General features: G+C 36.7%; 1 protein-coding gene across 1 annotated transcript in view; it reads right to left on the bottom strand.

Moving 5' to 3' along the window:
- The window catches only part of NRG1 (neuregulin 1), a 1,131,190-nt gene that overhangs the window by 154,796 nt on the left and 961,977 nt on the right, over positions 1–14,417 (bottom strand). Inside the window, exons 3-5 of the mRNA XM_052661558.1 lie at positions 13,093–13,214; positions 3,660–3,710; positions 1,667–1,717 (exon numbers count right to left, since the gene is read on the bottom strand). Of these exons, the coding sequence (XP_052517518.1) occupies positions 1,667–1,717; positions 3,660–3,710; positions 13,093–13,214 (224 nt within the window). The remainder of the gene's footprint in view (positions 1–1,666; positions 1,718–3,659; positions 3,711–13,092; positions 13,215–14,417) is intronic.

The raw sequence follows: 14,417 nt of genomic DNA, 5'->3' as shown, positions 1-14,417 counted from the left end.
ATGGTACACAAAGCCTTCTTTCTTACTTTTAAACCCTGACTACGTATCAGGAACCAATTCTGCTGAGAGTTAAAGATCAGAGTCAAATTTCAAAATGACTTCTCTCTCCACAGTGTTGCAGTGAACAGAAACGTAAACTGAGAGATTCATTTCAGTTCCCTAAGTATTTCTTCCATTCCCAAACTACTCAGATATACTTACGAATCACATCCATCCCATTAATGATAGCATGAAGGGTTCCTATTACAAGAGTTTCAGTAACTTTTTTCAATGAATCATGCAGGGAGGAAAATGATTCCCAGACAAAATGGCAGAGAGAAAGTCCTAGTGTTTGCTTTTGCTTAATAAACACTCAAAAATAGAAAACAAGGCTCAATATGATTCCTCAATGCTAGCTAGCTAAAATCTACATAATTATTCCAATCTTTTTGTAATGAGAGTTAAATAACAAATATCCCAAACTCCCCAGAAAGGATTATCATTTTGGAGAATGTAATGCTTATCCTTAGGGGAAGTCAATCTAATCTGAGCATTTCCTTTCCTGTTTGATCTTACTAGATTATTGCCATCAATCCAGTTAAATGATGCTTTATCTAGTTAAAGTATAGTCAAAACATCATACTTCATGTAATAACAATACATTTACATCTTATTGTGACAGTCTGGGTATCACCAACCCAAATGGATTTTAAAATCAAATTGGATATTTAGACCGATTGGCAAAACTATGGAAATTGCCTCAAGTAAATACCTCCTTTTCAAGTATTTTATACCAGGCTGATAGAGAAAGGAAATTGTTCATTAAACACACTCTCTGGGCTAGAATAGAATACTTAGGAATATCTATGTAATGAAGAACTTATCAAACTAAGAAAGAGCTTTAAATAAAGAGCTACAATCAGGGACAGAAAGACTACAGTTGTAAGTTTTATTTTCAAGCCCTGATAAACTCCCCTGTTGCATATCAAAATTTAATTCTAGGCTATTCACAATTTATAAGTATCAAAACTATTTTTACTAGTCCTTGCTAACTTCTTAAGTTCCCCTGACACAGCGCAAAGCACCAATCAATCTAACAGTTGTAGACCTCCACAAGCACAAAGCACATTTCACATTAAACATTTGAAAACTAATCTGAGATCTTGCCTAGGGACTTGCTTTCAAACATTTTCATAATTAGTCACTTGCTATCAAATTTGAATCAAGGGCATCTATATATAGTTTCCATAATCTATCACAACAGACTTTATATGAGAACTGAGAAGCTTTGGAATAAAGGTCCCAAACAGCTGGGTATCACGCCTTAGGCAGTTGCTGAAGGCATCACGAAACACTAAAAAAACAAAAGTAAAGAAACAAAGAACAACCGACAACGTTCTCTGTTGCTCACCCAGAACTAGGCCTCAGAATGGGTGCAGTTATATTCCAACATTCAAAGACATTACATTACCTTAAAACTGTATGTATGTATCTCAGGGGGAGGGGATCTGGTCAATCCCAAGCAGAGCAGGAGTTCATTTCTATTGCAAACAGCAAACACCATTCTGTTCCCAAACTTGACACCCCATTCCCCAATAAGGGTAGAGGAGAGATACGAACATGTTCTTCAGAAGCAGATACTGTCTTGGGTTAAACCCTAGTGAACAGAATATTTAAATATACTTACATGAAGAAGTATTTGTTCCTTCTGTTGATACTGATATTCTAATGGGAGACTCTATAAAAAATAAAAGTGGAATGAAGCTTTATTGAGTCATGCCACTTGGATTTTTAAATTAGAAATTTTGCCAGCCTTGGGTATCATCTAGAACGAGGTCTAGAAAATGGTGCAACAGAAAAGCTGAAAGCATCTCAAAGTCAAAGGAAGGTATATGCAATATTCAAAGAATATTTGAATATTCCACAGAGGAATGTTTCTACAGTCTGGACACAAAGACTTTTGAAAGTTGCAAAAGGGGCTGGTCCCTCTGCAAAGATACCCCTCCTCACACCAGCTGCTCTTCAAATTTCCTAGAATCACTTCTCGGAACAGATCCACACTCCAGGTAAGACAGACAATTCCTTTTCTTAGGTTGGTCTTGATTTTAAGAAACATGAAACCAAAGAGAACACTCTCCACATTCAGAGAGAATGAAAGGCAACTTTCATGCTTAGAGAAAAAAAAAGAAGGATGAAAATATTTTCAGGCAAATTGCTCTGCATAAACATTCTGGCCAAACACGATGCTGAATACAGTCCATGCAAGGTCCTCTAAAGCGATTACATTAGGATCGAACAAAACATACTAAATAAATACATAAATACAATCATTGGGGTTGCACAGCAGCTTGATTCTCTTAGATGGTAAGGCTAAAGGAAGGAAAACCAGTATTTAGGTAAAGCAGAGAGTAAAACATACCTCATGCAAAAAAAAAAAATCATGAGACCTAAAGGTTTTTATGAGTAAGAACTAAGAACAACTCAGTATCAAAGAAGGATTGAAATTCAGCAGCCATAAAGCTATAAAGATTCAAGTCACATATCTGAAAATAATAGTTACAGTCATTTCAAATTCCCAAGGCAAGCAGCCCATAAATCTAAAAGCTCAGATTTGTAACAGCACCAATTGGGATCGGAAAATGAAGTCCGTACATTAAAGAAATGCCAGAGTGAAAGGTGAGGAAATTCAGAAACTCTACAAATTTTTTCTTATCTCCATCTTTCCATATTCCTTCTCTCTCTCTCATTCTTTTTCTGCTACTTAGAAAAGTGAGATCCTCTTATACTCCAGGATCATATCACCTTACCACACAAGCATTTGCCCTAAATATGGTCAAAGTGGCTAAGACATATAGAAAGTTAGCTTTTATGATTTTGAACAATGGCTTTGAAGAGAAGAGGCTAAACTGGGGAAGGTAAGATAGGAAATGGCTGTTAAATCACATGGCCTCTGAGATTAAATATTTATTTGTAAATATTATAAAGGTTTTGTTAACTACAGAATCACAAAGGATAAGAAAAAGTAAAAACATAAATTCACAACAGATGAATGACATTCACGGCTAGTGGAAAAATCAATGCATTAGGGTTATACATGGGTTAGTAGAGTTGGGCTTTAAGTAGCTAATATATGCTCAGATCACAACTGCTATCAGCAAATATTATAGGCAAGTGAGAAACAAAACCAAACAAACCAAAAAGAAAAAAGCAACAGCATTTTTAAAAAGTCAGGCCTATAACAGTGCTTCTGCCCAAGTTTAGTGACCCACAACTGAGCATTAAGAGCCCAAAGGTCAGAGGTCAGACAGTGATACATTATACAGGAATGAACTGTGATGGATGAAGGAGGGCAGAGCCCACTAAGCGAAACACCTAGAAAGATATAAAAGCTGAAGTTACAACCCAAATATCTCCTTTCCTGGTGTAGTACTCCTGAAGTTGCATCTAGTTTTCTTTTTCTCATGCATGCCTCTCAGGTCCAAGTTCAGACACACAGCAAGAACTGTACTCCTTTAAGGAAAATCCAAAAAAGGCAGAATGAACTGGAGAAAAAATGTTGGCACAGAAAACAGGAGCAGCTGAAATGTGGATGCAGAAGGGGTTCTGATTAGTAGAAGGAAGAGCCAGCTGTGATGCCTGTCGTTCTGGTTAGTAAAACTCGACAAGCTTATTTTCCTTACCTGAAGACACATACGCTGTCTCAGTTGAGGCTGGCATGCCAGTGGTGATCTCTGCAAAAAAGAAAAGTTGATAGGACATTACGATGTACAGTCAGGAGGCTGGGAGTCAGCTCCACAGCCTGCCTTCAAACCAAAAAATGTGTTTAAAGAAGGAAGTATTGCAAGGAGGTGATGAAAGCCCCGGCTTTATCCACACAGAGAGTGAGAAACGCGAAAAGAAGACTGTCCAAATAAGTAGTTTTTCTTTCTCGGGCAAAGAGCAGGAGATGCGCTGTGACAGAATAATTAGCAAGAAGTCCCTGCCCCCACTGGGCTCAGTGGAGAAGAATATATAGCAAAGAGTCAGTGGGCTCCTCTTCAGAAAGGAAGATCGAAATGGCCAAACCAGGAAAAATCAAAGCCGAGGGATCAAAGTTGTGGTCAATATTTTTAAATTAGAGGGCTCTGGAGAATTCCACTTCTGCCCAAATCAAAAGCAAGTAATGTTTCTAGTTGGGATTGATGAAAAACATCAGGTTCTGGCATCAAATGCTACATAAAATTGCCAATGGTAATCATACAAGTGTCTTATCATTTCAGCTACTCAGGGCAGGGTACAGAGCAAGTAGGCAGCTTCCAACTCAAGGAAATGCAGAAATGACCTGCACACTTCTGGACACACCATCATCATGCGAATTGTGACAGTATTGTTCAAACTGTGATCTGCTTTCTTACTGCCTTTTATGATTGCCTGAAGGATGATTATGTTGCCTAACTCTATTCATTCAGTCCTTTTGAAAAGAGCTTCAGTTTGTTAGAATCTAATGTTTTCAGTAAGGCAAAGGTTTATGAAGCCTGGCAAGATGTAGAGATGCAACAATGGATATTATTCAACCATCACGGTGTGTATTATTATTGTCAGATGACTTAATGATATTCTGTTATTCACTATTACTAACCAGGACAAAAAGAAAAGTTGAATGTGTGACATATATATATATATATATATATATGTTTTTAAGTTACTAGATTCTACTAAAATCCTATGTTGTTTAGTAGTTAAGTAGTGTCTGACTCTCTGGTGACCCCACAGACTGTAGTCCGCCAGGCTCTTCTGTACCAAAATCCTAAGTATGTCATATATTATCATTTTATGTTGGAATTAATAGCCTGTTAATCATGTAGTTGGAAAAGTTCATGACCAATATAATCATCTTTAAATACAGATATGACCACTTAGGGTTTCCCTGTTAGAACTAGACTAGTAGGTAAGATGAATTAATTTAAGTGGCAATATTTCTTCAAGTTCAAAGTCTCTAAGGGTAAATGGTTTGTGGAATTGGAAAAAAAAATGGCTTCTGAGATTCAGTAGGTATGTTTAAGAATAAGCATCAAGTTGAATGAGTATATATAAACATCAGAAATACATCTTTAGTAAAACCAATTATATTTTCTCTCTTGCAAATTAATACAGACAGTCCTCTCTAACGAGGCATTAGGAAGACAAACCACTCAGGGTGCAAGATTATCAAGCCACCAGTCGCCTATATCAGCTCTTATACCTAATGAAAACGGGACACAGTGAAAGGAATCTGTATGTGAGGGTGTATAATGCTCTTGGGACCTTCTCAAGCAGTAACCACTAAAGAGGATATTCCAGGGGTTTTGTTTTTTTGTTTTTTTCAGTCAAGTCATGCAGCAGGTGAGACCTTAGTTCCCCAGCCAGGGATGGAACCCATATCTTCTGCATTAGAAGAACAGTCTTAGCCACTTGACCACCAGGGAATCATGAATTCTTGACAGGAAAGCCATTGGCTTTATCCTCTTTAGAGTTAGCCTGCTGGCATTGGACATAAAAGATGGGGTCTGTAAAATCTCTCTTTTTGGAAATTTATTTCTTGGCTCTGTAGAAATGGTTTTATTAGATGTCCTTTATCATTTCATAATATACTTGTGGACTAAAAGATATAAGTGGTATATAATATCAGTCAATTATGTTAAACTAACATGTCTGCCTATAGTGTTTGTCATTAGCCTGAATAGGAAGGCCTTTAAAACTGATTTTTTATGAAAGCTTTTGAATACATCTTGCTTGGTATTATAGTCATTCAGTAAAATATTTAATCATCATTAAGTGTGAACTAGACCCTGTTGCTAAGCCCTAGCAAGCAATCATCCTAGGTAGAGTTAAACCCTTAGTTTAACATGTGCCTTATTGCACATGTCTTAATGAGGTCTGAATGTTAAATAAATTGTATACTCACTTTAAAAAAAATAAAAAATAAAAGGATACTCCAAGTTGGTAATATGGCAATAACTTGTTTCTGAAGTGGGTACAACTAGCTTTCTTGATATGGGCTGCAGAAAATAAAAATGTTCCTTTTGGGGGAAAAAATATAATTGAAGAAAAATCTCATGAAAGATTCACAGCATTTGTCTTTTTCTGCAAGTTTCCAAGTAAGTACCCACATGAGGAGCGATGCTTCCTCATTCTGTGCTTGGACTCATCAGTGACACAATAGCCAGATAGAAGCAGGAAGCTCAGGGTCACAGAATTGGGCCAGAGTCCCAATCCTGGTATGAAGATCAAGACTCTTTTACAATTTATTTTTGACAAACCAAGTAGTTGTTCACTGTGACCTTCCAAAACAAACCAAAAAAAAAAAAAACAAATACAGAAACCCACAAACCCAGATTCAGAGCTATTCTATCTCCAGCATAAAAGATATCTCAATGGGAGGAAAGGTTAAAAATATTTCCTTTTTTAATTGAATGATACATAAAACTACCAGAACAGGAGGTTAGGACAAAAATATATCTACACACAGAAAACTTAAAATAACCTCCTTTCCTAAAATTAGATATTTATCCTGGAGACCTTAAAAATATCTTTAATGATTATGGTTTCAAATAAAAACCTTTTGAATTATCTTGGAGGTACTACAAGCTCATGGGCTTCCCTGGTGGCTCAGTGGTAAAGAATCGGCCTGCCAATGCAAGAGACGTGAGTTCGATCCCTGAGTTGGGAGGATCCCCTGGAGGAGGAAATGGAAACCCACTCCAGTATTCTTGCTTGGAAAATTCCATGGACAGAGGAGCCTGGCAGGCTACAGTACCTGGGGTTGCAAAGAGTCAGACATGACTTAGTGACTAGATAACTACAAGCTAAGAACTTGTACACATCTATACTAAAAGAACCTTGCTAATAAAAACGTTAATCTTTTTGATTAAAGGCACTCAGGAAACATTTTTACATGTATTTGGGGGAGAATGCACAGACTGAGCACAAAAGCTCTTGTCACAGTGGTGATTGAAGATAATCTTGTAACAATTACAGATTTTTAAAAAATTATCAAGTCCTGCAGTCTCCTTGATATTTAAGCAACATATTTCCCCCTGAGTAATTTGGTAAATTTTGTTAATTGATAAAGGACACCCCCTTCATTAGGGCAAATTAATAAAGACTTAGAATCATCAAGAATTGAACACAGCTGAGCAATTTATGCTGCGTAGACAGGTAAACATATGAAACATTAATATATTTGTAATGTTTGCTTGTTTAATAAACTGGATCTGGTCTCAAGAAAAAGTTGCCCTGTCTTAAAAATAACACCTTCTGGAAAGGAATTTTTCTAATTATTATGTATGCATGACTTGTTTGAGAATTCATCATGACACAATATACTAAATATAGCTATTTACCAAAATATACATAAACAAATACAAGCATACATATGATGTGTCTGTGTGTATTTAAAATCCAATTATGTGACTTTTTATTATTCTAAATTTACAGGTCATTGCTGTACATTTGAAAATAATGACAAAGTATTTATTTTTAAAGATTTAACATGGGCATACTTATTTATTAGCACTAGTAAAAATGACTTCAGGAATATATTTAAGCATCTGAATTCTTGCTCATAATGAGTGTTAGTTTTAGCACGGTATTGACTGGGGGATTTTTGTAGAGACTAATGCCTGTGGCCTGTGATTTGTTATGTAAGTGAATACTGAAATGTCTCCAGTCAATAACATTTGAGTAACAAAAGATGTTTTAATATGTTTCTAGTCAATATTGAGTTAAGCAATTGAGAAATTTTGGAATTAACAAATGGCATAGAGGCAGGATGAATACTATGCATTGAAAAGAGAGTTTTTTCCACTCAAACTTCTCTTCCATTCTACCCTTCATGGGAATCCTATGTAATGCAATATACATGGAGATTATTACACAAACTATGTGCTTCTTAGTGTTACTATAGGATCCTCCTATAGTCAAAGGTCCATCTAGTCAAAGCTATTGTTCTTCCAGTAGTCATGGACAGATGTCAGAGTTGAACCACAAAGAAGGTTGAATGTCGAAGAACTGATGCTTTCAAACTGTGATGCTGGAGAAGACTCTTGAGAGTCCCTGAGACAGCAAAGAGATCAACCCAGTCAACCCTAAAGGAAATAAATTCTGAATATTCATGGGAAGGACTGATGCTGAAGCTGAAGCTCCAGTACTTTGGCCACCTGATGCGAACAGCCAACTCACTGGACAAGACCCAGATTCTGGGAAAGATTAAAGGTGAAAAGAGAAGGCGGCGACAGAGGATGAAATGGTTGGATGGAATCACCAACTCAATGGACGTTAAGTTTGAGTATACTCGAGGAGATAGTGGAAGACAGGGAAGCCTGGCGTGCAACTGTTCATGGGGTCAAAACTTCGCAACAGAACAACGACAACAACAACATAAGCTGTTCACCAATATCATGGCATTTCTAACAACACTGTCAATGTGGGCTATCCATATGAGCCAACTTTTTAAAGGAACAATTGATACATTAATCAAATTTTGTGGAAAAAATTTTTTTCTGATCATCTAAAATGAAACAGCTATTTATTGCCAGGAGCCCCATGGCTCCTATGGGATCTTGAATCTCACTCAAATAATTTTTCTCCTGATTAAAAAAAAGAAAACCTAGTAGAAAATATGATTGATCAGTTGTATAGTCTCCTGTATTAATCTTTGAAAAGACAGCAGTACTTAATTAATTTGAAAACTAGTCAGGTCTATTATTCTCTTCCCTAATCTGATGCCCAGGAGTTCTTAACAGCTTCTTAGATATGAAGTCATGGCTATACTAATGTTTCCTCTATAAAGACCAAGCCAAATAAAATACAACTGAAAATGAACAGACAGCATAGGGTCTATCTGAGCATGGTGTATGTGGCCTTTTAAACCACTATATTTGAATTCATGAAAAGAATTCACCTATAATCTATCATGTAATGATGACTGCCTTTGAGATCCTTCTTTGTATGAAAACTCAAACGGACTGTGTTAGACTGACAGTCTCAGAGGTCATTAGCAGACTGCATAGGTTTATATATGCTTCTGTATGACAGGTTCTTATTTCCAAATAAGGTAGGGGTTAAAAGGCAGTGGAAAAGGCAGAAAACATATAAATTTCCATAATGCTTAAGAAAATGACTAGCCAAATATATATTCTTTTCTAAATGCTTGAAAACATTAGAAATTGGGTCATTGTTTCACTCAAGCATATAATGATTCAAGGGGAATTTCTCAGTCTTTTTGTATTATGTCATTTATATCTAGTTGTTAATCTAAGATCTAAACAGTGAGTTTCATTTCAGGATGTTTATAACATTAGATGGAAGATCTTTATGATCTGTGCTAATTTCATTCTAATAGTTACATAGCTGTCATAATAGGATTAAAAACAGTGTCAAACAACAAGCTCAACTTGCTAAATTTTTCTTTTTCTCCTAAGGAGAAAAGAAAACACAGTCTCTCGTGAATTTCTACCTCTAACTCCTGCCATTTCTCCTACAATCTTGTCTTAAAATATATTCTAAACATCTTAATACAAAGAAAGCAATGGTGTGAGAATTTAAGTAAATCACAAGAAATCCTTTGCACAGAGCTAGGATAATTAGCTCAGGGCTGTATTCCAGGATCTTTCATCAAGGCAAACTATATAGAAATTATCAAGCCATAGTTATGTATTTATTGGAGAAATATGGGAGAGATGAGTGAGACCACGCAAAACAAACAAAATGACTAATATTCCACAGACGAAATAAAATCTCAAGAGGAGTTCTACATCGTATAATATTTTGGCAACATGTTCTTATTTTTAAGACTTTTTCCCCCCTAACACTCTCACCATGGTGGGGGGGTAGGGGAGATTCTTGAGAATTTTACTCTCTCAGCTCAAGTCAATGGTAAATACATATCTAAGAAGAGATGGTTTGGCTGAGTGACAGCTTATAACCACAGTAGAGCGTTCTTTTTCTCTCTGAAAGAGTGTTTCTGTGCAACCTCTGCCCAGAATCTTGGAAGACAGGAATCTGACAACATGAAGGTAGTGAATTTGAGTCCCTGAGAGCTCAGGATCCGAGCTGAGACTTCTTGGATAACCAACCTTGAGCTGAATATAGCAAATTCGTAGATTGCAGTAGAAGAGGGTGAACATCAGAATGATTATGCATTTTCCTGCTGGTGGTACTACAACCAAGCTGCTGAGATGCAGGGAGAAAAGAGCGTTTCCCAGTGTGCAGGATGCTCTGGCCCTGTCTGTCCTGGTGCCTGACAGTACAGGCTCTGATGAACTGCATGCCTGACCCATAGCCTCGGAAAAGAGGAGCATTTCTAGGCAGCCATGTTTCCGGCTTCTCTCTCCTGGGTTGGGCCCGTGGTGGGGACCTGGGGAGAACACGCCGATGAGCTGTAAGCTCTATGGATCTTCGGACGTGATCAGCTCTGCCACTCAGATTCTTATGGGGAATCTGATTTGGCCCCTGAGGCAACAATCATAGAGATGGAGTCAAAACTGAAAGGATGCCTTCAAAAGAACCATGAAGAAGAATATGACCAAATGGAGCCATAATCAGGTCAAAGTTTGGAATTATAAAGGAGCATAAGTGAAAGCAGGAGAGGTTAGAAAATACAAGAAAGAGTCAGCGAGTCAAGAATATATCTGGACGCCTGAAGGGCAGACTTGGAGAAAAGCCAAAAATTCCTGATGTTTAAACTTGTAAAGACACCCTAGGTACCATTTTCTCCTGGAGCCCCAGTTATAATGAAGCTCTAGTTCGTTCCAGTGGAACCCCTCTCTCTTTCCGCCTCACACCATTTTTGTTTTTTCCAGTTTTCGTCTTTCATAAATCAAAGAATCTACCTTAAACATTCACAAACACACAGTCTGGTATTGAGTAAACTGTACTGAACCAGGAAGTAAGGAATTTAAAACAAATCTTAAGTCTCTATTTCTTTTTAAATACAATGAAAAGGTTGGATATGGAAGAACTAGTCTTAACGTTCTAAGAAGAAAATATAAACGACCACCTTGCACAGTAATTGAGATTCTTCATTCCTCCCTTCTAGTCCTGAAGGAATTTTAGATGATTGTTTTAAGGATGATTTCCTTACAATATTTCACGACCTTCTCTTTTTTCTTGTCAGGTAGAAAAGACTGATTATCCAAAACATCCCTATTTTCATTTCTCTACACTTTATAATTGTTCAATACTACATTCAAATTTGAGATCAATTCTTAAATAAACTAATATGGAAAATAAGCTAAATATTTCTCCCATGAAAGGGATGTGAAAAACTGCTATTATCAATACTTCAGCACCCCTAAATTAATAAAAAGAAATCCTATGAGTTTTTGCCAAGAATAAAATAGTGGTAAGTAATTCACTGCTTGATACTGCAATTCAGAAAATGTGGAATATTAAATATAATCCTACTGTAAGCACTCAGTGAAACTATGACACTTTAATTCTATTTTCCTGGGACTTTACAGTATACATAGCTACACAAATCCAATCCAAGTGTCCAAATCATAATTCAGGAGCCTTTACCAGGAGAAGATGCACTGAAACAAATCACTGACAAACTGAGAAAAAGCTATTAAACATGGTATTATAGGAAGGAAAGATTAGTCACTGAAATTTCAAATTTGCATTTCTAGTTGCATCCTATAAAATTCCAAGTGGAAAAAAATAACACAAGCAAAACCCTGTTGCTTTACCTATGCTGATTAAAAAGTAAAGTGATATTATATTTACTCTTATAAATTTTACATGGCTTTTACACTTTAAACAGTAAACACGGCCCCTAAAAATAATCATGGAAACCAGTTTTCACTGTTGTCTTTTACTTTCCGTGGAGGGAGGTATTTAAAATGAAAGAAATGAACTTTGATTACACTGCAATAGAGCAATGCATTGGGAAGTCCACAGAGGACTAGGAATTAACCTGAATACTCCCAACCCTGTTCCATATTTTAATCTCACTCCCTTCTCCCTATCCTGTTATCAACTGAATTAAACCACACCAGTCTCCTAAGGAGTTAACCCCTAGAGTACTTTTACTCTTCCTTTGTTGGCTCTGTAACTTTATCTTATCACTTTAAGAGATCAGGTCTTTGTAGTGGGCAGTCTTTCTCATCACCTGCCTAGAAGTAGTGCAATTGTGCTTGGTTTTATAATAGATGACAAGGCTTGTGAAGACAGCAATCCAGTGGCATCATCCAAAACAGCACCAAAGGTTTACAGCAGCATTTTTGTTTCAAGAGATGCTCACTGCTAGCTCATCATCAGCTTCTCCATCACTTTGTGGAGTACTAAGGGATCGTGAACAGAGAGCCCCCAGCTATCCCCTTCCTTTACCCTTCCTCAGATAACTCAGAGGGGTTGTCAGAGGATAGGGGGCACCTTCTATCTCCAAGTTATTCATTTGTTTAACAAATAGTCCCTGGCACTGCTCTTAGGAAAACAGAAGCTGAAACCTGTATAAATGCTTATTTTTAAAGCCTATACAATGAGTAAAAAAAATGCTTTGCCTCTAAGGCTTTCTTGATTTCTGAATTAATGGGCTCATAAAAGCCCTGATAAGCCTAACTTTCTACTACCTAGAGCCAGACATATTGAAAACATGTATAAGAACATAAAAATTGCCAGGACCAACTCAGCATTGTATTCTGTTTACACACACACAATGTACATATATTCATACATAACACATTAGCATGAAATATATACAATATATATTCTGTATATAAATTATATATATATATATATACATATACATACATACATATTGTTTTGACAGAGCAAAAAACTTACCTGCTGTCCCTGACTAACTTAAAATGGAGGTACAATCTCTTTCTTTTAGCAATCCATTCTGTCTCTGCTATTCATGATATTATTCCAATCCTTTTTAAATAATCTGTGTATATTTCAGGTCTATTTCACCTTATGGAGTGAAGAGCTTTACAAGAGGACCCATAAGCTATTTCAAACATAGAATTTTCCTTTCTTGATTTTTATTTGTTCACAATGAGATTTAACACACCTACGTAATACACGTGTGACCACATACCTTGATCACTCCTCTTAGAGACTGAGAAATAGCACGCAGTAGGCATCTCTTACCGTTTGACTCCACAATGGTGATGTTGGCAGAGGCACTGTCATTTCCTAGTTTGCTGATCACTTTGCACATATATTCTCCAGAATCAGCCAGTGACGCTTTGCTAATGCGAAGTTCTGACTTCCTACAAGATCAGGACCGAAGAGGTTTAAGTATCTTTCACAGAAATACGATGATCATAGATATACATATATATACACACATATATGATTTTACCAAAATCACACCAAAAGTGAGATACATCTCGTTTAAATTATACCCTGGACATAGTCTTAATTTCATCACCCAGATCAGCAATTTGAAGGAATTCTTTACTAAGTTTTCTTTTTATTCCTCTAACACTACCACTAACCACATTACATTTCAGAATATTTTTTTCACCCAAATGTTAAGTTTTCTTTCCTCTCTATATCTCAGTGTCAGTAGCCAATAGGGTTAATTAAGGAAGATAAAAAGTGTAAAGCTGTTTCTTATAAATCTGGTAAGGACAGTGAAGACTAGACTAGATTAAAACGCTCTATACTTCCTTTCTTAGCAGAATGATATCAAGAATTATGTTAATTTTGAAGGAAGAGAATTTAATACTTTCAAAAGAAAGGGAATTTGTCATTCTTTGAAATGATTCTCATTGCTGGGAGCACCATACCACACAAATGGTTCTTAATATTGAAATAAATATTCATGCAACAATAACACACACTTTCCTAAAACTACATATTAAATCAATATTTGGCACTCTTTCTGAACATGGGCAACACTGTGATTTGCATCTGTCTATGCTTTACTATTGCACAAGCCTATAATTTAAGCAGTGCCTATGATTTAAAAACTCCAAACTACTGGGATTGGCTCAGCATTCATTAAAGCCTTTCTAAAGTGTCCTTATATACAGGAGCCTGATATTGACAGCCTGGATTCCTGAGAGGAGGACAACAGGGAGAAAACAGGGCAGGGAGCAAAGATAGCAACTCACAATTACACACAAACCTCTTGTAAATTTGTCGGTGGTGTTATGGAGTTGCTAAGTCCTCTTTGACGTTTTGCGACCCCACGGACTGTAACCTGCCAGGCTCCTCTGTCCGTGGGGTTTCCCAGGCAAGAATACTGGAGTGGGTTGCCATTCCTTCCTTCCTTCCCCAGGGGATCTTTCTGACCCAGGGGTAAAACCCATGTCTAACTTAAAAATGTGGATTGTTTACCGCCGAGCCACCAGGAGAGCCCTCCTGTAAATTATACCCTCCTAATTTTAAGTGAATTTTCTGGTCTTTTTGTCATATAATATTATTAATCAGGTTGGATCAATTATTCCAAATTTAATTTCTACTCT

This window comes from Budorcas taxicolor, chromosome 24 (genome assembly GCF_023091745.1).
Source record: "Budorcas taxicolor isolate Tak-1 chromosome 24, Takin1.1, whole genome shotgun sequence".
NCBI classification, from domain to species: Eukaryota; Metazoa; Chordata; class Mammalia; order Artiodactyla; family Bovidae; genus Budorcas; species Budorcas taxicolor.
Note: the sequence above shows the minus strand (reverse complement) of the source record. Positions and strands in the feature narration are given on the sequence as shown.